The following is a 27,880-nucleotide window of genomic DNA, read 5'->3' as shown; positions in this document are numbered from 1 at the left end:
CCTCTGCTAGGGGAGCGGCTGAAGGCCTACTCCTGACGGCTTGTGCGGGAGGGGAGGCGGTGCTGGAGAGATGCTAGGAGAGGGACCACAGAGGGATTAAAACCCCTTGTCTTTTAAATCAGCCACCGGGTTTGCTTCAGGGAACATAACCATTCCCGCTGCATCTTTATCTTTCTGTTTTAACAGAGGGGAAAGATATAGTATTTGAATGATAAGAAATTCATGTTGCAATCTCTTGCAGCTATTTTGGTATATCTTTCTGTAAATTATGTCCAACTACCAGAGGGCTAAGAAACCGCTCATTTATTAATTCATTTGTTATTTTATTTATTCATTCAATAGGTGTTTAGAGTTTCCTAGGAGAAGAGATGATTTCATATGTATCCTTATACATCAAATCTTGAGGCCGGGCGCGGTGGCTCACACCTGTAATCCTAGCGCTCTGGGAGGCCGAGGCGGGTGGATTGCTCGAGGTCAAGAGTCTAGACCAGCCTGAGTGAGACCCCGTCTCTACTACAAATAGAAATAAATTATCTGGACAACTAAAAATATATATAGAAAAAATTAGCCGGGCATGGTGGCGCATGCCTGTAGTCCCAGCTACTCGGGAGGCTGAGGCAGTAGGATCGCTTAAGCCCAGGAGTTTGAGGTTGCTGTGAGCTAGGCTGATGCCACGGCACCCACTCTAGTCCAGGCAACAAAGTGAGACTCTGTCTCAAAAAAAAAAAAAAAAAGAATCTTGAGCACAGTTGCTAACATAGAGGAGACATTCAAAGTTTTTACTAAATTGCTTTTAATGCATATTCTAGCTATTACCTGCTCTGGTATTGTGCAGAACAAAGAGCTACTCTATAGCTGGTTATGGCCTTCAAGAAACTATTTTTCTTGCTTAAGTTATTTTTTTGCTTAAGTTAGACTATTACTATGTTAACAAAAAAAAGAGTTAAATTGCCTTAGTTGACACTGCCACAATGTCAGGAAGCAGTTGTTAGTCAAGAGTCAAATAAGCTGAAGTGTTTAAAAGCACAATGCAGTAAAAGGAGGAAATGGTCCCCAAAATCTCACAGTCATGGCAGGGGAGGGTGGCCAGCTGGGTCTCAGGAGCAGCCCGGTGCCATCAGAACATCAGAACACCGGGGGGGGGGGGGGGGGGGGCAGTAGCTCTGAGCAGGCATGGTGCCTGCTCTTACACGCACCTCTGGTTTGGGTCCCGCTGTTGGTCGGATTAAGTAGTAAACATCTCCTAACATATCTCAGCAAATGAACACTGACAATCTGAAAATGTCCCCCAAATGTTAGAGAAACACCTAAAAGCCTTGGGCATTTTTTCTAATGATCTCTATTTTGTTTGTTCCTCCTCAGTCATCATCCTGTGGGTAATGGGAGAAGCAAAGGGGCTTAGTGATGCTCGAAGGCCATTACTACTATGGAGGGAGGATTTATCCCTTCATACCCTTGCCTCTAGTTTATGTGATTCTCTTTCATTACTTTACTTTCCTGTATGGTCCCTCCTTTTCTTGTCTCATTTTCTGTTCCCAATAAATAGTAGTGCAAAATCTCAATTCTCTTATCAAAAATGAGGGTTTGCTTGCCAGAAGAAAATACATTCCCAAGATACCTTGATCTGCTCACGTCTCCCCTAACAATATCCCAGAAGATGCTTTGTGTTAATGCAAATATTCAGACAGTGGCTATTTAAACAGCTTGGTTTAGAGTTTGAAGGCAGGGGTAAGGAGGTTGTAAATTCCGATTACTATTTCAGACTCCTGATCCTATCATTGGTTAGATCCAGGCACCCAAATGTTTCCTAAGATTCCAACCCCTAGAATTAATATATTACTTTATTTGCAATGTATGTTTTAATGGATGTTGGTATAAATATTCCTTATTGGCATGGTAATAAAGTTGCATTGGAAGTTAAAAAATACACAGAGGGAGAAACATCCCCCAAACTTATTCTATTCTTGTTTTTCCCATTGCAACCACAGGTAGGAGATATTTTCTAAGGGTCCCCAGATACAAATAAGATTTACATAAACAGCATAGCAGGATTCAGATGAGTTGTTTTGTGAACAAATATGAGAACCTTCCTCATTTTCCTTTGCATAAATTCTTGAGAGTAAAAGCTACATCAATTATGAAGAATCTTAAACTTCTCCCAAAGCCCTATCGATAAGCACCTAAACCAACTTGATAAATGAACCTATTGTTAAGGAACAAAAAGAAAGAGTGGCAGGAAAATGTCTGGAAGGTTTCCTACCAAACTGCTGTTACCTCTGGAGTGGAGAAACAAAAAAAAGTACTGTAGACATAAACTCTCTACGGGCTCTAAAATCTTATCTCTCACGAGGAGGATTAGTATCACAAGGCCACCATCTCCACAGAGTGTGGAGTAACGGATTTTCTGAATTGGGTTTGACAGCTACAGATGTTTAGAAGTTTCCTCAAGAGGCTATTTCCATAAATAAACAGTCTTCCATGCGAACAACTTTTTGTTTCCATCAGGCCTAAGCTAATATTGCTCTCCCTTCTCTTGGCCATTAACATTCAGGAACAAGGCCTGTTCTCTTGGATGTGCACTGCTTGGGTGAGAAGATCTTTCGTGTTAGAATAAGCCCCGTCAAGGTTCTGGAGAGACCTCTGAGACAGAAGAGACTGGGCAGAAACATGAATAAGTATTTGGATACTTAAAAATTCAAGTACAGGTGCCAGGTAAAATGCTGCTTTTAATGTTAAGGCTAAAGATGGGCCAGCATTTTCACAGCAGTCTTCTCTCATGGTCAAAAGTCACGTGGTGATTTCTGTATTACCAAATCCAAAGGCTTCCACCTTTCTCTTCTTTATGGCCTCTTTGCAGCAATTGACACTGTTGAACTGACACTGAAACCCTTAATTTTTGGCTTTTGACACATTTCACTTCCTGGTTCTTCTGTCTTCTTTATTGTCTTCTACTTATTTTATTTGTCTTTCTTCTTTTTCCTAAATAGGGGATCTCCCCTGGGTTCTGTCTTGGGCTTTCTGTCTTCATACTCCCTCCCTTCTCCCACCATCCTCTAATCCGATGGCTTCCATGGTAATTCTCTGCTCAGGCGCAGTGAGAACGGTCATGTGCTGAGTCTCTACACTTGACCCCGCACTTTTTACATGTCATCTCACTGAGCTCACAACATGCCCGTGGGCAGTGCAGCAGCTCCTCCTTTTTGGATGAGGAGTCAGAGGCTCAGGCAGGCTCCACGATTTTCCTGTGATATCCAACACCCCCTGGCAAATATGTGATAGAACCAAGGTCTGATCTCTCTGGCTCCAAGGCTCACACCGTGGCCCCTGCACTGTTTCTCCTAACCCATGACTCTTGGCCTCCAGTCTCACTTCAATGTCAAAAGTCATCTTCTCTGACCAGCTTCTCTTCCTAACAAAGACACTTTCTGAAATTGACCCACCACGTCTCTGCCGACGCCCAGGCTCACAATGTCCACTGTCTCAGGCTCATCTTGCTCCCTCCACCTCCCTTGCTGCTCCACGTCTCCCACCCCTAATCTCATCCATTGCCGGACACCGTCTCTGACTTTGTCTTCCTCCTCTCCAACTAGCCTGCACACCACTGCCTGACCCTTGTCCTAGGCCACATTATTCTCGTAGTTATAACCTTTAGAGGCTTCCATTGTTGCTGAAACAACATCCAAATGCCTGCCTTTATTATTCAAAAGTCCAATCTACATTTTCTGTCCTATCTCCCAGAGCTTCCTTACAAGTGGACCACGTGCCAGTGAAACTGGGCAACTCACGATCACCTGTGTCTCCATGTACCACTTTTAAGCCTTTGTTCAGACTGCTCCCTCATATGTGCCGATACTCCCCATCTGCACAAACCCTGCTCTGTCTGGTGTATTCCACCCCCACGCCCACACATCAATTCCCCTCCATCTTCTCCCAGTTGGATGTCACACTGCATCTTTAAGCCTTCACAGGTTTTCATTTGTACTACCCTTGGGGAATTTGGCACATTCTACTTTGAGTTTGTTATTCCTCCCTCCTTCCTACTAAGCTCTGAGTTCTTCAGCAGGGGGCGAATGTATACAACTCTTCAGTATAGTCCCCAGCATTTTATAGTCCAAGGGACATAATGGGAGCCCCCAAAAATACATACTGATTAAACTTACTCAAACTTTGATACAATGTAGCAATCTGAGGTCACATTTTAAATGTAATGCTTTACATGCCTTTTCCCCCAGCAACCAGAAATGAAATATTTCTTGCAAATGAGATCAAGAATATGTAAAGGATGACTACGAATGCACATCCTTTAAATGATTACCTTTTTTTCCTGATTTAGAAGGCGGAGAGGGCAGAAAGGCAAGAGTAGAGAAAGAGAAACAATATTAGGTTCTGCTCACTGCTAAATGAAGAACACAGAGAAAAAAACTTAGAGTAGGATGCAAGTCACTAATAACAAAGCATGAAAAATGCTGAGCTGTAAAAAATTCAATTTACAGGTAGCTCTTCTGTGGCATGTAAATATTGACAAGTAAGGTAAACTATTATTATATATTAACCTGTACTTATTAATATGTTATCTTCCAAAAATATTCTTTGTTTGCTCCCTATGCTGTAGTCTATGTTTTCCTCAGTGGGTGACAAGCTGGCGAGGGAAGGATATAGAGCCACTGTTACCTAGCTCTGCTGACACTTCCACACTGGTGCTTACTACATTTTATCCTCAAAACCAAGCAGCAAGGAAGATCATGACATGTCCTCTAAGGCCTCTTTCTCCAATAGTGAACACAATTTTGTAGGATGATTTTTGAGAAAAGATATCCAATATATAGCTATGTTTATTACAAGAATGCAAAAATATGTATCAGATACAATCATGCTCACTAAACGTGTATCTGGATACACTAAAGCTGTAACTTTGACTTCCCTTTAGGCCAGCTAGTTTTAATTTTCTATGAGACAGGAGAAACTTCAAATCGTGGACAACCACACTCTCAGTGCTGATCTTAATGAGGAGTTACCAGCGACTGGATGTGGCAGGATCAATGCAAATCCGTCAGCAACAGTAGCAAATCAATCCAAAGTGTGCGCTGACCATCATACTCTCCCTAACACAATTTAATTTCTTAAACTGTTGATTTTTGAAAGTCAAGGAAATTTCTTAAAATATGAATCTTCTGCTCATATTTAACAATGGGGAAGTTCCAGATTTTGGGAAGTGGGACACGAGCAATGACGGAAGGCATGAGGTCAGAAGGTGACAGACATCACTGAGGTGGTGCTATTCACTGCACAGAGTCCCCCAGGAGATATCATCTGTGCACTTGAGACTTAGATTTGGTTTGAATAACCAAGAAGTCTACTGCAAACCAATGATTTAGCCAGTGGAGAGGTTCTTCGACGATGGACAGGCCCATTTAAAAGTTAACAAAAAATGATTTGCTAGAACCTTTATATTTTGAGAGGAGGGTAGGGTAGAGAAGGTGAAAGTACACAAAACGTTGACACAGTCACAGATTAAAACCCCGTGATCACTCACCACAATCATTTGAGCCACATAACTCTCAGGTCCAGTGTATTCTGTTGGGTCTTTAACTTTCACCAGGACTATGAAGTACAAATAATGCCACATATTGTGTTCCGACTTAATGTGCTCCTCAAACGAAACAGTTTTATTATCAAACTTGTCCCTCTCAAGTCCTGCAAAACACAGGAAACACAATATATGTAATTTGTTATTTAACCAGTATTTACTTCTTAGCATAAAAACAAAACATGATAATTATCGTGGAAAAAATGCTTTCTGTAAGGGTGTGCCAATTTAAAATGCTATGATTAAAAACAACACAGTACACAAGACCTCCAGAAAAGAGGCTACAGTTTATAGATTTCTTCCCAACTAACATTTATTTTTTCCCCATGGATCCTTGGAAATGCACAGTCCTATTATAGATGTAAAACTTGAAGATAACTTAAAATATAGGCATATCAAAACTGTCACATTAAACTGGACCACAAGTCTAAGAAAAAGAGCTAAAAATGATCATGCAAGAAAAGGCATGCTTTCTAATCAGGACAGGAAAACAAATGTCATTTTATCCAGGAACTTTGATTAAAAGAGGGAAGGCAACTGAGAGAGTCATCCTCCGAAACCACGTGTAATCACTGAAGGGCACGGGAACGCAGACAGCCATCTGCACCCTGAGGACAGCTAGGACTGTCACGCCACTCCAGCCCTCAAGAGCACGGTGCCATCCCTGAATCCTCTCTGTCTCTCACATGCTGCATCCAATCCACGTTGAAATGCTTTTGGCTCTACCTTCAAAATAAATCCAGAATCTGACCACTTCTCTCCATCTCCTCTGCTGCACTCTGGGCTGAGCCGTTGCTGTCCCTCACTGGGTTACTTCAACAGCCTCTCAGGCCTCCCTGTCTCCACCTATACTCTCCAGAGCCCTTTCTCAACACAGCAGCCAGCAGGATCCTTTGAACACCCACGTGGAATAGAGTCTCTCCTCTATCGCAAATCCTGCAGTGTTTTCTCACCTCCTCAGGATAAAAGTCCCTACTATGGCCTTCAAGTAGGGTTAGTAGATAAAATACAGGATGCCCAATTAAGTTTGGATTTCAGATAAACAGGTGTGTGCCATGCAATATTTATTTGCTAAAGTCTGTGTGATTTGGCCTCCTAGCCACATCAAATTTAACTCCTACTGCTCCATTCACTAACTGCCATCAGCCACACTGGCCTCTTTTCCATTCCTGGAACACAGATTCCTGCTTTGGGGCCTTAGGACTGGTTGTTTCCTCTGGTCACAAAACTCTTCTTTTTGATATCTCTTTGAAAAACTCATTCACCTCCAAGTTTTTGCTGAAATCTCACCTTCTCAATGTGGCTTAGCTCGATTACCCTATTTCACACCACTGTGGGTCCCATCCTGTGGGACGCTCTTGATCACCTGTTCCCTTTTCTCCTCTTTTTTCTATGGTGGTTATCACCTACTAACAGACTGAATATAGCCATAACCAAGTTGTTAAATTAAACTAGATCACAACGCTAAGGTAAAGAGGTAAAAATGATTGTGCAAGAAAAAGCCTGTCTACTAATCAGCCCAGAAGCAATGTTATTTCATCCAGAAATTTGAATAAAAGTTCATTATGTTTATTATTTAGTGTATGTCTCTCCTCCCACTGGAATATAAGAGACACCTGGGCAGATACAGTTGGTCCCAGTAGCTTAGAATCATATCTGACACATAGTAAACACTCAACAAAATACTGATTGAGTGAATTATGAATATTTCACTAGTAAAACATTGTTCTACTAGGATGGCTATAATCAAAAACAGATAATAATCACCTTACCCTGTTAGAATGGCTTTTATTAAAAAGTCCAGAAAAACAACAGATGCTGGTGTGGATGCAGAGAGAGGAACACTTATACGCTGTTGTTTGGACTATAAATTAGTACAACCTTTATGGAAAACAGTATGGAGATTTCTCAGAGAACTATAAGCTAACCTACCATTCAATCCAGCAATCCCACTACTGGGTATCTACCCAAAGGAAAAGAAGTCATTTTATAAAAAAAGACACCTGCACTCAAATGTTTATTACAGCACAATTCACAGTAGCAAAGATGTGGAATCAACCCAAGTGCTCACCAATTCATAAGTGGATTAACAAAATGTGGTATATGTATACCATGGAATACTACTCAGCCATAAAGAAGGATGAATTAATAACTTTTGCAACAATTTGGATGGAACTGGAGACCATTATCCTAAGTGAAGCATCCCAAGAATGGAAAAATAAACACTACATGTACTTGCTATTAAATTGGAACTGATGAGCACACATGTGCACAGAGGAACGTAAAACTCTGTGGAAATCAAGCAGGGGGGACAAGGGAGGAGGGGAGAGCCAAAAACCAACCTAATGGGTACAATGAACACTATTTGGGTGATGGGCACACTTATAGCCATGACTCAAGCATTACAAAAGTGACCCATGTGACCTAAAACATTCGTACCTCCTTAATACTTTGAAATAAAATATTAATTAATTAATTAAAAAAGAAATAATAATATGTGTTAGTGAGAATGTGGAAAATAGGAACCCTCCTACACTGCTAATAGAAACTTAAAATATTGCAGGCACTTCAGAAAACAGTTTGACAGTTGCTCCAAAGGTTACACATAGAGTTACTACGTAATTCAGCATATTCCACTCCTAGGAATATACTCAAGAGAAATGAAAATATATGTTCACACAGAAACTTAGACATGAATGTTCACAGTAGCATTATTCATAACAGCCAAAACTGTAAACAACCCAAATATCTACTAACTGATGAAAAGATAAGCAAAATATGTTACAACCGTACAATGGAATAATTTTCTGCAATAAAAAGGAGTGAAGTATTGATATATGTTACTATATGAACTTTAAAAACATCATACTAAGTGAAAGAAGCCAGTCACAAAAGGTCACATATTATGATTCCACTTATATGAATTGTCCAAAGTAGACAAATCTATAGAGGCAGAAAGTAGATCAGTGGATGCCTAGGGCTGAAGAGGATGGAAGGTTGGGGACAGGGTGATGGCAAAAGGGTATGGAGTTTCTTTTGGGGACAATGAAAATGTTCTAAAATTGATTATAGTAATGGATGCACAATTCTGAATATACTGAAAACCAATGAATTTTGTACACACTAGGGGATGAATTGTCAGGTATGTGAATGATATCTCAATAAAGGTGTTAACAAAAAGAAAAGAAAGAAAATGTTAAAGTAAATTTCCCAGAATTCAGTTCAAATATCTACTCGTTGCAAGGTAATAGGGCTATTAAAATAACATTCCTGCTATTAATTAATCCGTAATATGGTAGAGGAAACAGACAACTTGTGTTACATTCTAGAATGCCATAAAAGGAGGGCAAAATGAATTCTGACTAGGTATATTTTAAAAGGTTTCAAAGAAGTGTAAAGCTTTAAAAATCTGGTCTCAGAACACAATTATGGCAAGTGGAGAAGAGGCAAATGGTAATAAAAGGTACTTAATTTTTATTGCGCACCTATTTATGCTGCCAAGTATAAAGATGTCTAAATGTGCTATTATGATTACAATAATCCAATATGACCATTTAGCACGTGAGGAAATAGATTCAGAATGATTCAATAAAGTGCCTACGTTAACACCTCTAGTCAGTGGAAGAGTCAGTCTGTATTTAAATAAAAACATTTCTGACTCCAAAGCCCATGTCCCTTTGCCACCTGGGCAAAGGAAATGTCATGACAAGGCTGGAGATGAAAATGGATGACCTCATTAGGGGAACATCAGTTCCTCTAGTGTGGCTGAAAGGGAATACTTGGAAATGAAGATGAAATGGTCCATTTGACACAAACCATGAAGGGCTTCCAACTCACAGCTAGGGTGCCTGCACTTTATTCTGAAGGCTTCTGAGTGGAGACGAGCGTGTTCAGAGCTATACTCCAAGTCACTCCTGGAGCAGCATTGATTGAGAAGACAACTGAAGGAGAAGAGACTGAGGCTGGAAGACCAGGGGACCAGGGCAGTGGAGGGGAAACGTGAAAGAGGGGGAACTGCTTGTCTTTCATCTTCCTAAGTTCCTGCTGTCTAAGCTTTATCGTTCATTCCCAGGGTTCTAACCATCACCGTGCTGACGATTTCTCGATCTTTATCCACAGCACTGACCTTTCTTCTCAACTTCAGTGCCTATTTCCAGCTACCTACTGGGTAAATCCACCTGTATAGCTTGTGGGCATGTCAAACTTAACTCATCAAAAATTGGTTTCTTTAGCCCTTCTTCTTTGCCTCTGTTAAGGAAGTCCCTGTCGACAAGGGAACTTGAAGTCATCCTTAGACTCATGCGCTGATAAGCCACTCTGAGCACATTCCTTGTAGTCACTCTTTCTCACCATTTTCCAAATACCAAGTCTTTTGAAAACTCTGTGCCTCCATCTACTCTGTCTTGTGCTGTCCAAGTATTCCTTCTACAAGTCTCGGCTCAACCACGGCCACCACTGATTCCCACCTACACAACCAGTGGATTAATCTGTGCCTACAATACTTCACTATGAAAATTTGTTTCTTTCTGTCTTAGCCTCTCCCACTTTACTGTCTTGGAAATTTTTGTATTAGTAGCACTTGGTATAATGTCCCGAAAACAGCAGGCATTCGACTGAAGTTGACAGGACAATTGAACGCATGAATAAGAGAGATTGAAGAGGCATTTTGGAATGAAAACTTGAGAGGGATAGATTTAGGGAGAAGGAGAAATCAAGAATGATCTTGACTTTTCTGACTTGAAGGACTGGGTTTATGGTACTATCACTACAGCATGATATCTTACCCTTAGAATAGGAATTCTGACCTATCATCAAATCCTTTCTCCATGTGTTGTTCTGTAACACCTAGTTTATCAACATCTACTTCTCACTGGATTTCCAGCCTTTAGTAATTCCAAATTAATAATTAATAGGAATACGAGGGCAAGTATGTTTCTGTACTTACTGCTTCAACTCTGATCTGCTAATCCTCACCCTATCATGCCTGCCTTCTAGACCACTAGCAATTGTTTTCTGAGTCATGTTTGACTCTCAAACATCTGGTCATCACTTTCAAGGATGGCAAAGTCCCAACTATTTCTAATGCCTGTCACAGAATCCACCTTCTCTTGTCTTACTGTGGGTGTCCCTTGTTACACACCTGGAGCCAAGCCTCTCCTACCGTGGAGATTCTCCCCTTTGTTATTTGGTGCTATAATATATCCCTCTTTGAATCGCAACTTAACATCCAACTCTTCCAAAAACCATTCTCAGATTCATCATTATTTAATAGCCTACGAGTACAATTCCCAAATATCCCAACTGTTTAAACTATTCTTATAATTAAGTTCTCAAAACATATATGACATGTATTATATCTTCCACGTGGTGAGAGATGCCAGGAATGAATTCATCTAGATATATCCATCATCATGTTCTCACACGTTCTTGCTGAAGGGCCTTTAAGGGAAGAGGGCAGAGAATGTACATCTTTATGCTACTGATGTCATAGTAGCTCAAAGTGTCTGGGACAGATCTTTAATTTTTAAAAAAGTTTCTATTTTATTTTAAATGTTCACATTAAATTTGCTCTACTTTATGATATTCTACTTGTTCTAATATAAAAATATTATGTAAATTTACTGTTAGGTTAAATTACCTAAATGGGCCCTCAGATTTTTGAATAAATGTGAAGCTTCCACAAAATAGACCATGGTGATCTGACATTCCCTTGCATCCCCTGATTATCACCCTGCACCCCCGCGGGCACGTGTACTCCCCCGAAACAAGACCCTGCACTTGACAAAATTTGGAACAACCCAGAATCAGTGCACCAGGCTTTCTTGTCTGCAGTCATGTCAACCTGGTACTTACTTGCTTTCTCTTCCTTTTGTAGGTTAGAAGCCGCATAAGCATAGAGACAATGTTAATTTGGAGCTGACTTACTGAATAGTCACTCATTAAGCAAACATTTGTGAATGATCCCCAGTACATACTAAGGGTGCATAAAAATGGATAAGGCACGAATCTGGATCTCATAAGAAGGGAAATTAACATGTACTGAGAACTGACTCTCAGTTAAGCATCATACTAGGGATTTTGATACACGTGATCTCATTTATACTCACTATAACCCTGAAACGTGGCATTACATTCCTCACTTTCCAGATAAGGGAGTAACAGCTCAGGATGATTAAAAAAAAAAAAAAACTTGGCTAAGATCAAGGATTAGTGTAGACCCGGGTCTATCTGAGTATAAAGTTCATGTACTTCCTATAACATAACAGTGCACAGCATCCGGCAGAGGTGATGAGAGAACAACAATAGCACACTACCATATAGCTAAGTGCGATGTGAGGACTCTACGAGCAAATGTGTTTGCTTCTGGTTGGTGAGATCAGAGAGAGCTTCTGCTTCTTGAATAATGGCATCAGAGCAGGGCCTCAGAGAGGGCAGGAGTTGAACAGCGTAGGAGTTGGGGCATTCCAACTGGAATGTCCTCCCACAACTGGGAACAGAGAGTCCAGGAAGTTCAAGGTGAGAAATGCAGTTGGACTGGAACCTGAGCTATAAATGGGAGAACAGTGGGGAAAATGGTAGGCAGGGGGCAAGATTGTGGGGTGCCTCACATGTCAGGAAAATTAAAGTTTTAGAGTTATAGACTGAGCAGTGTTATTGATGTGTTTTTGAGTAAGGAAATATTAATTCAAAGTGGAAAAATTAGTCTGGCAGCACAGAGCAAGCCATCTGTGGGTATGAGCCAGGGTGAGCCTGAAAAACCAAAGAGTGGCAGTGGGAACACGTGGAAGGATGTGAGTGAGACTGTGAAGGCAGATTCACGAGCATAAGGCAGCCAGTGCACCTGCAGAGGAAAAAGATGATGCTAAAAATGATGGTGCAGTTCCCAGCCCAGATTACTGAGGCACAGTGGGATATCATATATTATAACACAGGCGTCAGGATGAGGAGCAGGGTTAGAGGAAGGGGATGGGATGGGATGATGCACTGGTTTTGGACATGGTAAGTGTGGCTGCCAGGAAGACAGGCTGGTCTAACTGTCCAGCAAACAACTGAAAACAGAGGAGAAAAATCTGGGGAGAGGCTGGCACTGAGGCTGCGTATTTGGCAATAATCTGCATGAAAGGGCTGTCAAAGGGGAGGATGGAGAGGAGAGACAAGGGGTCAGTGACAAAATCAACACCTTCCATCTAGGGATTTGGGGAGAAGAAAAGGACCCTGTGGTAGGAGCAGAGAAGGAGCAGGCAGAAGCAAAAGAAACGGTCAGCAGGAAATTAGCAGTGAGATTTGAGAGGAACATTTCAATGTGTTGATGAGGGTTATTGGCACATTTTAAGGAATTTATAGGTCACAGGATTTTTAATAACTATGAAAAGGCACAGAGAATTTTGACAGTGAAGGGAAAGATTAGAGGGGCATGAATTATTAACCAGCCTAAATGATAGGCTTATTTTGTTCATGTTTTTTGTTGTTAGAATATGGGAGACAAGACCATGGCTTAGAATGAGGCTCCCATCCCTCTGGTCTGTGTTTCCAAAGAGTGCCTTTTTCAGAGGTAGCGCACCCAGCATGGTGGTTATTAATGATCATGAAGAAAAGGGCTGAGAGGAAGCTGTGTAAAAGAAAGACCATGAGACACACAGAGAAGTTTCCAAGGCCAGCACTGTTTTCCTCTGTGGGACTCACGCTTCCATATGCTTCCATACGATGGCTCTGTCCCATAACACTATACCCTTCAACCCGATCTGTCCCCAGGCCTGGCTGTCATGGAGTTAGAGCCTGACTATGACTCTGTCATTTTAGGAGACTAGCATAGTGTTCTGGACTTTCAAGTTAGGTAGTCCTGGGTTCAAATCCTGGCTCTACTGCTTGCTAACTGGATGTTGATGGGACCTGAGTCTCTAATTCCATATTTGTAAAAAGGGGGTAATACACAGAATACATTTTATTCATTTTTCAGAAGAAAATTAAAAGAAAATACCTAAGTAAAAAGCCAGACATGTAGTAAGTATTCAATGAATTGTCATGTTTTATTTTTCATGATGATGATGCTGTTGCTAAGAGAGGGGACATGGTTCCAGATGACATGAGTGAAGAGAAGCCTCATCCTTTGAAAGGCAGAGCATGTGCTGAGAGGGGAGAGAAGGGAAGGAGACACACACACAAATTCATTGTGCAAAAATGGAAGTGGTGACAGCTTTCCCGCAGAGAAGAGAAAAATCAGAAAAAATAGGCTGTGCATCAACTTTTCAACAAGGTAGGGGTCTATTTATCTGTTAAGGTTGAAGGAGTATCCTCTCAGCCTCTGGGCACGTCTCTCTCTTTCCCAGAGCCCTGGATTGTTGTACGACATCTTCCTTGGCTACATCGCAATCTTGCTTCCCCCACCAAATCTAGACATAAAAAGAGAGGACCCCTCCTTGTGTCTCGGTTTTTGTCCAGCAAATCCCTACTCGGCACTGTGCCATCTGCTCTACCTAAAGCCTCCTAAATGAGAAACCCACAGACTCTTTCAGTTCATGTCATTGGTCTTCCCTGCTCGACAGGGTTGATATTAATGCCTTCCTTCCCACCGCGGTTTTCTCCCCTCATTCCCACATGCCACACCTTCCTGGTTCTGCTCACCCCATTCTGACTTAGTGCTCTTAGTTTTTTGGTGTGCGTTCCTCTTTCTCTCCTAACTCTTCAAAGCTGGTGCTCTCCACTTGTACCCTGCTTCTCTTCTCACTCGGATGCCTTCCTCCAGACTCCAGGTTTTACTACCACATACAGGCTAAGGATTGCCTAGTTACTGTCTCCAGCGAAGACTCTTTTTCTGAGGCTTAGACATATATTGACCTGTGCTGGGCGCATCCCACCGGGATGTTTGGAACACACCTGAATTTCAGTATTCTCAAAGTTAAACTCAGTTAAACCACCCAAAGTTGGTTTTTTCTTCACCTATTCTCAAGCTCAGTCATTGGTATTACCATCCACCCAGGCACCTAAGCTATCTTGCATATTCATTACTAACCATCAAGATTTAAACATTCTATCTCCTTAATATTTCTTGACTCTGCCTTCTACCCTTAATACGGCCACACTAACTTTCCTGGAGCAAGGCTGCGTTACCTTTCACTTGGACTGTGGCAATAACCTCCTACCTGGTGACTCTGCTTCCAGTACTGTTCCCTGATAGTGACCTCCCAAAGCTGCCAGTGCTCTAAAAAAAAATTAGACCCTGTACTCTTCTACTTAAAATTCTTTAATGGTTTGCCAGCCTCTATGAGTCTATAGAACAAAGTCCAAGCTGCCTAACATAAAAGACCATGCATGATGCGGCCAACCTTTTCTGCCGGTATGCCTTGCTCTGAACTGTGTGCTCAGCAACACTGGGCTGTTCAGGGTAAGTGCAGACACTCATTGTACTGTCCTTCCCCTCCGTGACTTTGCTTATCCTGGCCACTCTGCTCCTACCCACCTTGATCTGGTGAACTCCCTTTCATCTTTTACCATTGGCTCAGTCACCATCTCTGCTGAGAAGCTTTACCGACTCTTCTTCTTTGCTCCCTACGCCAACCTGAAGAGGTGTCTGTGAATTTCTCTATCATTCTGAATACATGACATAGCAATACTATTCATTGTCTTTGTATCTCACAATAGATGGTGAACACCCTGGAACAAGGCATGTCTAATTTATATTTGTTTCCCTGGAATATAGCACATTGCTATAGGAATGTTGGAGGGTTTGGGAGAGCCATTGAGTGGAATGAGATAGTTGACAAAAGAAGAACCAAGGAGAGAATGGAATGGAATTTACTGAGGGCTCAATTAAAGTTATACAGAGTAACATTGTGGTGAAGCCCTTAGGCTTGTTTTGTGACATTTAACAAAAGATTTTTCAGCCCAAAATGGAAAAATGGAGTGGGGGCGGGGGGGGGGTGTGTAACCTAGAGTTGGTGATCATCCAAAGAGGAGGATGGATTCTAGGGTGACAGGAGACCAGCTACAGAGACAACTGAAGCCAGAAGGGCTGATGGATACAGAGGTGAGGGTGGGGCCGATGGGAACGATGGGGGTAAAGGGAGGGCTGGGTGGGCCCACGAGAGAAGATTGTGAGGGGGGCAGGGAGCAGATGGTGAGAGACACAGAGAGAGAGAGAGAGAGAGAGAGAGAGAGAGAGAGAAGAGTTTAAAAACTAAGAGAAGATACAGTTCAGAATCTAAAACATAGTGATGCCAGTGAGTAGCAGTTCATGCTGCTAAAAAAAATCATCTCTGGATTCATATTCTAACAAAATAAAATAAATGTCATTCTGTTCTGTAATAAATATGTTATTGTGATTAAAAACCTGTTTGCCAGTTGGTGAACTGTGGCATTTTGCATCACATTCTATAGTCAGAGAATCATATAAATTGGAGAAATAATGACAGGATAGCTTTGGGATATAATTCTTCTATCTATTTATGGAAGCAGAGAATTCCAGCCTAATGCTCGGTTACATAATCTGAATTTTATCCAGCCTTCATTTTGACACAATTTTTCCAAAAGCATGACAAATAAAAACCACTCTAGCCCCTCTTTCCTGCAAATAGTTTGTTCATCTATTGTTTTAGCATCTAGAAAATACTTACCACAGATGAAACAGGTTGTCTTTAGAATTTCTTCTTTTTTCTGCTTTTCACTTCTGAGGTCAGCAAAGGTATCAATGATAACACCAAAAATCAAGTTAAGAACGATAATGATAACAATGAAATAAAAAAGAAGATCATAAACCACTCTGGCAGCAAACAAGGGCTCCTGAAAAAAACATTTAAAAACAACATATTAATACGTACATATGTTTATGGCATGTTGATTGAGTACATTGTCTAGCATAGAGAATATGTTCAATAAATGTTTGCTAAATGAATAAGTAGTATCCCAAGTTGGAAAACTAACACCCACTTTCTACCTTTATTTTCTCTTAAGCGTTATAAGAAAACTTCCTGGCCTATTCCCAGAACTGTGTCCCTTTCTCTAGGATTGACATATGGTGAGACTTAGCTTTCTTTAGAAAACACTTTATTATATCACTTTGCTAAAGCATTTTGTCACAGTGTCCCCCTATCCCAGACACTACACAAAAGGTAGTTAAACACCCATCCCAAAGATTGGCAATTAGGAAGCTGAGGAGGAACTAATGATTTGTCAATTTCTGGAGTAGTTTCTGCTGTTGGCCTTACAGGACCAAGTATATACAGCCCACGCTTATTTCTGCCTGATGACCAGCATTAAAATACACTTTAGAGATCATGTAATGCAGTCATTGAATAGACGAGCAAGGTTAAGAGGTCAGATGATCTGACAACACGATACAACTGGCCTGAGTAGAAATCAGATTTTTTCAAGCTCCCACCCTGGCACGTGAGACGTTGCAACTGGTGAGAAATTTCTCTACCTTGCCATTTTAATACGTGAAATACTGTTAGAATTTGTTCAAATTTTATATTCATCATGGATAAACAATGGAGGCTGTTCCTATGCAAAAGCAAAGAGGAAATCTTCATGCCTGAGAAAACTGATAGACAAGAGGCAGCCTAGTTTCTGTTATTTATGTAACAATTCCTATATAAAGTTCACAGCCATGATTTCAGTGCTGTAATACAATACACAGAAGAAGCTGGAAACATTTCATAATCCTACTAACATGCATAGATTTTTAGCACATTAGCCATTTCTATGTAATCCTAGCATACAATTAATTTGTTTTAATGGCCACTGTTATACTTTTAAAGTAAATGACACGATAGATTACCCTGAAAACCAAAACCACATTGTAAATGCTGTTAAGAGAGGTTACAAAAATTATGTGCTTCTCAAAAAAATGCTTGTCCTCCAGCTTACATCCTTCGATGGCCTTCTCAGCACATCCCCGACACCACCGCCGTTCCTCAGCCCCTGGTTCAGCACAGTGACAATGCACATAAGCAGAGTGTCACACGTCCTTTCAATCCCATCTTCATACTCTTCCTCAGCTGCAAAGACACATCAATTAAACAGTGCAGCAAACCTACATTAAAAAAATACACTCTTAACCTACTTCCAAATCTATTTCTAATTGTGCTGTGACACAATGTTTTGAAGTCACACAGTATCTGTCCCATATGTGGCAGCATCTGACTGATACATATTGATAAGGCCACACATAGCATGTCCTAAAATATTTTTTTTCTTCTGTAGGTGGAAAATGACAGAATGAAAAGGGCAAAATATAAGAATAATAATATTCATTGTGCTTGTGTGGTGGGATGAGACTGTGGTAAAACCTCTTGCAAACACAGCCCCGTCACCCAGGAGGGGGAAGAACTGCAGGGGAAAGAGGCTCAGCAAGGAAGTTTGGTGGGCCTGACTCCACATTCTCCTCTGTTCCAGTATCAGGACTAGGGCCAGTACCTTACCTATAAAACAGCAAGGGCTGTTTCAGGATTAAATCCTTCAGAGACTTAAGGATTACCATTTAAAGTATGTAAAACACTTTGCAGAGAGTGGCATACACACAGTAGGTGCTTAAAAACTGGTGCAGATATTATTTCATTATTGTGGTTAAGTGTCCAAGCTTTGTTAAGGACAAGCTTGGAGCTATTGATAAGAACAATATATTTGCATGAAAAATTCTATTTAGAAAGAAACAGGGAGAGAGAAAAAGATGTAATGTGACAGAAAACTGCCTAGTCATATTTTGCTTCAAGGTATAGTTATCAAACCTGAAACATAATTTCTTAGTCACTTAAAATAGTTAAAAATTCATACCAAGTTGGATATTACAATCAGGAATTGCTAATACTGGCAAATGAACAGAAATGTATTTTTCTCATTGCAAGGTTAAAGGACCACAGGGGCATTGAATTTTGGGATTGTGTAGTCACAGGATGTATGTCAAGTCATGAAGATAAAAACCACCACCAAAAAAAAATTCAGTGCAACTTTGTCGACATGTTCTATGAGCAGCAGCGTGTTTGGTACTTTGTTATGAAAAGGCTGATTTTTCTCTTCTGAGCTGACTTTACTGTAACATCCTATGGATGAGGGATCCAGATATTTTTACTTTACTTAGAGCTGTTCATTTTTAAACCATTCTGGGATATACCTCGAGAGGAGGGCCAGCGTCAGAGACAGGCGAGTACAACACAACTGGCCGCAAGTAAGTGATGAGAGAATGGCTTTCCGCGTGGTGTATAAATTGGGGAGAACACCCTGGTCAGGGCAATGCCAGCAACAGCCCAACCATCCTGCTCAATAATGCTCAGTACATAGACCTGCCGGCTTCATATAGGAGCCCCTATGAGCTTAGTTAGTAAGGTTCTACCTTTGTGAGATGCATCCACTCTCAGTATGTTAAGGCAAGTTGCCAAGCATTCGGCCTCAAAGTCAGGCCCTGAGTCATGGTAAATTCACCTAGGTAAATGCCACCATGTGATTAACTGTGTAACCGGCTGGCCTTCCCCATGCCACACCTGCCTTGTTTCACTACACCAATAGCCACTGGGCTGGGTGCTGGGAATACAGTGGGGAAAGATGAAAGTGTCCCAGTCTACGGAAAACTTATGGTCCCTATGAAAGGGGGGTCAGCAGATGGACAAGGGCAGAGCAGTGTCACAGCATGCTGTAAAGGCACATGGATGCACACCTCACAGACTGGGGCGTCAGGCATCCTGAAGGAGGTGGCACCTGAATGGAGTCTTGAAAGTGGGGTAAGCATGGCCAGTACCATCAGTGAGGGAAGACATTCCAGGCAGATAAGATGGGAGGAGCAAAGGCAAACAGGCTTGAAATCACAGGGGGATTGCGGGGAACTCTAGGAAGATGGGAATGCCTGGGCTTTGGTACGTGCAGAGGATTTGGGAGATGTGAGCAGAGAAGCAAGAGGGGACTAGATCATGAAGAGACTCATACATCAAGCTGAAGGGTTTAATTAAACTTTATCCTGAAATTATGAGAAACCTTCAACAGGGGCAAGGTGGTGAAACAGTATGAGATAAAACACATACAAGACAAATTAGCATCTGATAAAAGACACAGAAGTGGAAGTCGGGCACAGTGGTGTATGCATATAGTCCCAGCTACTCAGGAGGCTGAGGCAGGAGGATAATTTGAGGCCAGGAGTTCAAGGCCAGCCTAGGCAAGACCCCCATCTCAGGGAAAAAAAAAGATACAGAAGGGGTGCAAGAGATTGGAATAGAGAGCGCCATGTAAAGACATGGATAATTAGAGGGGAGCCCTCTAATTAAGATAGACTCTGAGTTGGCCTTGACTGGTTTCTGCACTGAGACTTGAGCAGAGAGGTATTTCACATGACATGGGCAGAAAGCACCAGAGGTAGAAAAATATATGCTTGTACAATGAATGGCAAATAAACCAGTGAGTATAAATGAGAGGAGTGGAAGACGAAGCTGGAGCAATAAACTGGGAGCTCTCTGTGAAGCTGTAGGGAGTTTGGGTTTTATTGGGCAGATAATGGAGTGTCATGGAAAGCCAGACTTGGGGGGTAGGGAGGAAATATTCAAAGCAGTGATTTCTGACAAGTAGTCTAGTGGTAATATACTGGATGAACTGAAGAGGAGAGAATGGCTGGAGGTTGAAAGACCATTTAGGAAGCAGTTGCAATAATGATGTGCTGTGAGCCTCGACCAGGGTAATGGCAGCAAGAAGGCAAAGGATGAATGAAAGGGAGCTGACAGGCTTTAGGCAGGGGGAGGGCGGGCATTAATACTGCTCTGAGCCTTTCCAGCCAGGGGTGACTTGGGAAAAGGATGGTCCCATTAGACCATAGAAATAGGCAATTTAGAAGGAAGAACTGGATGTAGGGTGTTTTGATAAAGACAAGGAAAGTATCTCAGATGATTTGTATGTTTATAAGATGAGACGACAAAAAAACACTTTAAAAAGTCAGAGAAGACAGGAGAGCTGGGAGAATACTGTGATCTAAATTAAGGAAGATGATAATTTAAGGATGGAAACAGTGTCAAAACTGTCAGAATTACAGAATAGTCAAAGGCAACAAGAAGCAAGAAAAGGTCACTGGATTAAACAACTAGGTCATCATGAAACGAGGAAAAAGGCAAATAGTAAAAGAAAAGATAGTTGATGCAGAAATTGAAGGAGAGAGTGTAGGTCTATTGTTTTGTAGGAAAATTTGGTACTGAAAGGAAGATGACTGATAGGATATGAGTTTGAGGGGGTAACAGCACCCAGAGGAAGGTTGAATTAGGACCTTAAGAGTATGTGTAGGAAGAGAGAGAACAGACCACAGCAAGGAAAAGATTTCAGATGTAAGAACAATGATCCAATTGATGGTGGTCAGAGGGTAATGATAAAAAGAGAGGTAGTTATAAAAGAAGCTAGAAAGCATGTTGTTTACAAACAGAAGGAAAGAATTAGTGAAAATGGGCTTTTAATGTGGAGACATTTAAAAGAACTAAATATGTACATATGAAGAACTTCAAACAGTGCTTGGCACATAGGACTCAATAAATTCTAGCTACCGTAACTATCATTATTACTGAGAGATGGCTGTTACATCATTTTTTTATGTTGGTCCTTTTTTTAAGGCTTCATTTTTTAAAAAAAATTATAATATTATTATGGGCACATAATGGTTGTATATCTTTATAGATACATGTGATGTTTTGATCAGGCATACAATGTAAATTAATCAAATCAGCGTGACTGGGGTGTCCATCACCTCAGGTATTTATCATTTCTTTGTGTTAGGAACATTCCAATTCTACTCTTTTAGTTATTTTAAAGTATAGCCTTACTGTTGACTATAGTCATTTTGTTGTGCTATCAAACATTGTTCATTCTAGCTATCTAACTATATTTGTGCACCCATTAACCATCTCCCTTTATCCCTCCCTCCCTGCTACTCTTCCCACCCTCTGGTAACCATCGTTCTACTACTACACAAAGTAGTTTTTAATATTTAGCTCCCACGTATGAGTGAGAACATGTGAGATTTGTCTTTCTGTGCTTGGCTTATTTCACTTAACATAATGTTCTTGAGTTCCATTCTTGTTGTTGCAAATGGTAGGATTTCATTCATTTTTGAGGTAATATAATATTCCATTATGTGTATGTACCACAATTTCTTTATCCATTTATCTGTTGATGGACACTTAGGTTGATTCCAAATCTTGGCTATTGTGAATAGTGCTGCAATAAACATAGGAGTGCAGATATCTTTTTGATATACTGAATTCCCTTCCTTTGGGTATATACCCAGCGGTGAGATTGCTGGGTCATATGGTAGTTCCATTTTTAGTTTTTTGAGGAACCTCCATAATGTTCTCCATAATGGTTGCACTAATTTACATTCCCACCAACAATGCACGAGGATTCTCCTTTATCCAGATCCTCGCCAGCGTTCATTATTGCCTGTTTTTTTGATAGAAGCTATTTTAACTGGGGTGAGATGGTATCTCATCGTAGTTTTGATTTGCATTTCTCTGATAACTAATGATGTTGAGCATTTTTCCATATGCCTGTTGACCATTTGTATCTCTTCCTTTGAGAAATGTCTATTCAGATCCTTTGCCCATTTTTAAATTGTATTATTTGATATTTTTCCTATTGAGTAACTGGAGCTCTTTATATTAATATATTCTAGTTATTGATCCCTGGTCAGATGGGTAGTTTGCAAATATTTTCTCCCATCCTGTGGGTTGTCTCTTCACTTTGTTGACTGATTCCTTTCCTGCAAAGAAGATTTTTAGCTTGATGTCATCCCATTTGTCGAATTATTCAAAAAGTCCTTGCCTAGACCAATGTCCTGAAGCATTTCCCTAATGTTTTCTTTTAGTAATTTCATAGTTTCAGGTCTTAGATTTATGTCTTTAATCCATTTGATTTGATTTTTGTATAAGATGAGGAATAAGGATTTCACTCTTCTGCATATAGATATCCAGTTTTCCCACCACCATTTATTGAAGAGACTGTCCTTTCCGCATTGTATGTTCTTGGCAACTTTGTTGAAGATAAGCTCACTATAGATGTGTGGGTTTATTTCTGGATTCTCTATTCTGTTCCATTGGTCTCTGTGTCTATTTTTATGCCAAAACCATGCTGTTTTGGTTACTACAGCTTTGTAGTATAATCTGAAGTCAGGTAATGTGATTCCTCCAGTTTTATTCTTTTTGCTCAGGATGGCTTTGGCGATTCTGGGTCTTTTGTGGTTCCATATAAATTTTAGGATTATTTTTTCTATTTATGTGAAGAATGTCATTGGTATTTTGATGGGCATTGCATTGAATCTATAGATTGCTTTGGGCAGTTTGGACATTTTAACAATATTGATTCTTCCAATATTGTTCCAAAATATCTTTCCATTTTTTTGTGTCCTTTTCAATTTTTTTCATCAATGTTTTATAGTTTTCATTATAAAGATCTTTCACTTCTTTGGTTAAGTTTCTTCCTAAGTATTTTATTTTATTTGTAGCTATTGTAAATGGGATTACTTTCTTGGTTTCTTTTTCAGATTGTTTACTGTTGGCATATAGCAATGCTACTGACAATTGTATGTTGATTTTGTACCCTGCAACTTTACTGAATTTGCTTATCAGTTCTAATAGTTTTTTTGTGGTATCTCTAGGTTTCTCTAGATATAAGATCATCCTGTCTACAAACAAGGATAATTTGACTTCTTCCTTTCCAATTTGAATGCCCTTTATTTCTTTCTCTTGTCTGATTGCTCTAGCTATAACCTGCACTACTATGTTGAATAACAGTGATGAAAGTGGGCATCCTGGTCTTGTTTCAGATCTTAGAGGAAAGGCTTTCAATTTTTCCCCATTCAGTATGATGCTAGCTATGGGTCTGTCATATAAGGCTTTTATTGTGTTGAGGTAAGTTTTTTCTATACGTAGCTTTTAGACAGTTTTTATCATGAAGGGATGTTGAATTTTATGGAATGCTTTTTCAGCATCAATTGAAATGATCACATGATTTTTGTCCTTCATTCTGTTGATATGATGTATCACATTGATTGAATTGTGTATACTGAACCATCCTTGCATCTCTGGGATGAATCCCACTTGACCATGATGAATAATCTTTTGAATGTGTTGTTGAATTCAGTTTGCTAGTATTTTGTTAAGGATTTTTGCATCTATATTCATCAAAGATATGGACCTATAGTTTTCTTTTTGTGTTGTGTCTTTGTCTGGTTTTGGTATCATCATGATATAGGCCTCATAGAATGAGTTTGGGAGTATGCCCTACTCCTCAATTGTTTGGAATACTTGAAGTAGGATTGCTATTAGTTCTTCTTTCAATGCTTGGTAGAATTCAGCAGTGAAGCCTCCGGGTCCTGGGCTTTTGTTTGATGGGAGACTTTTTATTACTGCTTCTATCTCATTACTTGTTATTGGTTTATTCAGGTTTTGGATTTCTTCCTGGTTCAATCTTGGTAGTTTGCAATGTGTCTAGGAATTTATCCATTTCTTCTAGGTTTTCCAATTTATTGGCATATAGGCTGTTAAATCTTATAGAAAGTTATAGTTTTAAAATAATCAACAAATTCTAGACTTGAACAATATGAGGTTAAATTATCCTTATTTTCAGCTGACTAGTAAAATATTTTTTCTTAATTTATAATACAAATAAAATGTTTCATATAGGGAAAAGAGTAAAAACATTTTTATTGGCTCTGAAATAGTTCCCCCGAATCTGAGGTATTAGTCTGTAAATTTTTTAAAAATACTGGCCATGCTTGAATAAGGGTATTTAATAATGCCATTTTTTTCTGCTTTCATAATTAAATTATTCGGTGTTTTTTTTTTATGGTTTCTTAGAAAGCAATAGATTGTCATTGAGATACATTTGAAAGTTTGAGTACAATTGAAAACCTCTTGTTCATTAGTCTTAACCTTTAATTATAATCAATTCATTATGGAAATACTTATTTAAAAAATTTTAACCATAAAAAAATTTTAAAAACACTAGGCACCCCAGTGGGGAGCCAAAAGGCAGAATGCATTAAGGCTGACTGGTTTCTGGTATTCATCAATCTTTTCTATTAAAGCAAAATACCAAAACATACTAAACATGAATTATTCATAAATGTTAAACATCTGTGAACTTCCTCCTTTTTTATGTACATTCAAATGACTTTTACTTACACAATAATCATAATTATATTTTGTAAATTGTCTCAGAAAGGCCTTGCTTTCCTAGAAGAGTTAGGTTTTTTTTTTTTTAAGTGAATATTTTTGTTCAGGAATCAGGGAGGTTTGTAGCAAATGAAATACAACGGATTTCTTTTTTGTTTTTTTTTAACCACAGTTGGTTGCCAGTTACCGTGCGAATTTTCTGCTGCCGGGACAATGACCTTACCGCATCCGCAAGAGCCTTCCGAGGGAGCTGGCTGCTCTGCCTCCCAATCGCCGCAAGGGTTGTTATTAAGCTACTGTGCATGTCTGGGCCTTCTGTAGTGTGGACCTGCTGTCCAGAAGGTAACAATCTAAGGTTGTCACAAATGCACACTAGGGTTTGCAAGTTAAAATGTAATCCTGGTCTTAGACATAGAAGTTATTTTTAAATTTAAGTGATACATGCTGCACAACAAACACCAGGTTCTAGCTTTCACCCTGCTTTTGCAGTTAAATACATGTGGCCAAAATTTAAAGGTGGCAAAGGCTAGAAGATCAAATACACAAAATTTTCAGATGAATTTTATCCCTTACAATGTGAAATGCAAAAATGGTACAGAAGAAAGAGTAGATTAATACCGGCACTTCTGTATTTTTAACACTGATTTAGGAATAATCCCTAATTATGAAAAGCTACTGCCACCATTTCTGGCTCCCCACAGTGTCTCTGACACACCTCTAGGGCTGAAACTCCTCCACTCTCCACTGGAATCCTTGCTTTCCTCCCTAATCTGGCAGCTTTCCTAGCAAAATTGTCTCCACCTCTTCCCCTAACTTCTAGCTCTGTTGCAGCCTAAAAAGATGAATACTTTGGCCATGAGGCAATATGCCTGAGAGGAAGAATCCTCCCCATTTATCCACAGAGGAAGGGGAAATTATGTTCTTTGAGTAATATATTAGGTGAATAGCAGGTTATAGAGGTTTTCACAGAAAGCCTTTGATAAGAGCTTGTATTCAGAATTATAAACCAATATCCAAACAGAACAGAGTGTCTTAACCTTAACACTTAATATTTTGGGCTGGATGATTCTTTGCTGTGGGGACTGTCCAGTGCAATGTAGGATGTTTAGCAGCATCCCTGGCCTCTACTCACTGGATGCCAGTAGCACCCCTACCCCAGTTGTGACAACCAAACATGCCTCCAGACATTGTCAATGGCCCTTGAGGGTAGATGTGGCAGCAAAATCAACTCCAGTTGATAAATATGTCATAGAGAATATTTATATTTAAAAAAATTGCCTTTCGTAGACAACGTGTTTCAAGAAAATCTACCCAAACATACTCAGGGAAAGGCAAGATGATAAGCAGAGTTTTTAGCAATCTCTACATCTTGGTTAGGGAAGAAATAATTCATAGACATTAATCTTTTAACTGGGAGGCAATAAAACAGAAGGTTGGAGCACAGGCTTTGGAATCTGCATTGATTTACATTGATTCACTGGCTATGTGATCGTGGCAACCTACTTAAAGTCTCTGCCCTTCAGTGCTGTTACCTAAAGTGTGAGGATAATTGCAGTATCTATCTCACTGGGCTGTCGTGATGATGAAGTGGCATAATGCCCACAGTGTGCACAGTGGAGTGCCTGAAACCAGGATGCCTTCTCCAGATCCTTGGACATGTCTCAGGGCTTTCACTCCAGGATGTTCCCTGTGCCCAGATACACTTCTCCCTCCTCTTAGCCCGACTGGCTCCTCCAAGTCTCAGCTTAAAGAACTCCTCTTAGAAAGGTCTCTCCATCTAATCTGCCTACAGCCATGCTGTCTTGTGATTATCACTCATAGCACTATGTGTAACACTTGCCTTATTTTATAACTTTTTATGCTTCTCCTACTATTTTTTAAGTTCCATATGGGCCAGAATTATGTTTATTTACTCAGCATTGTGTCCTGAACTCCTAGCACAGTGGCTGGCCCAGAGCATGGGCTCTGTAAATATCACTGTATGAACGAGTGAAGAAAGGAATGAATACACAAGGCTTTTATTATTATTAATATCATCATCATCATCATCAAAGACTTGTAACTGAATTGACTTAACTACTCTCCTGTTTTATAAAAATATTCATTTTTTAAAAATGCTAATATCAAAATGTCACAATTCATGATAATATATGAAATAATTACAATAGAATATCTGGCTGAGCGTCAACAACAATGCCTGGGGGATTGTGTAAAGCCTAAAATTTACAGAATTGCACACAGCCGTGCTTCCAATCATCCTGGGGTATGCTCACACTGTGTGTGACCTGGAAGATCTTGTCCTAGGAGAGTGGGCCCTGGCAGTCATGTCACGGGGCCTTAGGAGCTCCTGGCTGCCATGCTGTGGGTGAGAATCACTAACTCGGATGCTCTTCTGGACCCACTGGGTCAGCCCTCTTTGTAGACTCTGGAGAAGGACCACTAGCTTTGTTGCTGGTTCACTAGCAAAGCAATTATTTTGTTCTTAAAATCAAACCACAAAGAATACTTGCTTTAAAATAAAGGAAATAGGGCCGGGCGCGGTGGCTCACACCTGTAATCCTAGCACTCTGGGAGGCCAAGGGGGGCAGATGATTTGAGCTCAGGAGTTCAAGACCAGCCTTAGCAAGAGCAAGACCCCCGTTTCTACTAAAAAAAAAAAAAATAGAAAGAAATGAGCTGGACAACTAAAAATATATAGAAAAAATTAGCCGGGCATGGTGGCACATGCCTGTAGTCCTAGCTACTCGGGAGGCTGAGGCAGAAGGATTGCCTGAGTCCAGGAGTTGGAGGTTGCTTGAGCTAGGCTGATGCCACGGCACTCTAGCCCAGGCAACAAAGTGAGAATCTGTCTCAAAAAAAAATAAAATAAAATAAAGGAAATAATTTTTTAAAGTAACATCTGGAGACAGAAGACCAACTCAGGCATAGCATCACTATACTTGGAGCCATGTCATTAAAATATTTGTGTTAACAATAAAGTAAACTTCTTAACAGATTTTTTATACTCTGTTAAGGAGAAAGAATGTTGAATTGAAAAGGAGATAACAAGTACTGGTGACAAGAAACTCAAGTCCAAAGTGGTTGAAAAAGATCCCAAGAACTATTTAATTTTACCCAATAACAAACTATGTCCAAGTTTTCAAAATAGCTCTCTGTGATTTTTAAAAAA

At 40.2% G+C, this 27,880-nt stretch overlaps 1 protein-coding gene across 2 annotated transcripts in view; it reads right to left on the bottom strand.

The window, feature by feature from the left end:
- ITPR2 (inositol 1,4,5-trisphosphate receptor type 2) overlaps positions 1-27,880 on the bottom strand; it is a 461,522-nt gene that overhangs the window by 43,829 nt on the left and 389,813 nt on the right. The window contains exons 53-55 of one of the 2 annotated variants that reach the window (XM_045554169.1): positions 17,450-17,580; positions 16,198-16,363; positions 5,534-5,694 (exon numbers count right to left, since the gene is read on the bottom strand). In XM_045554169.1, the coding sequence (XP_045410125.1) occupies positions 5,534-5,694; positions 16,198-16,363; positions 17,450-17,580 (458 nt within the window). Of the gene's footprint in view, positions 1-5,533; positions 5,695-13,617; positions 13,978-16,197; positions 16,364-17,449; positions 17,581-27,880 lie in introns of those variants that run through there. The other variant, XM_045554170.1, reaches the window with a different exon arrangement.

This window comes from Lemur catta, chromosome 6 (assembly GCF_020740605.2).
Source record: "Lemur catta isolate mLemCat1 chromosome 6, mLemCat1.pri, whole genome shotgun sequence".
In the NCBI taxonomy this organism is placed as follows: domain Eukaryota; kingdom Metazoa; phylum Chordata; class Mammalia; order Primates; family Lemuridae; genus Lemur; species Lemur catta.
The sequence above is the reverse complement of the archived record's forward strand: the minus strand, read 5'-3'. Positions and strand labels throughout refer to the sequence as shown.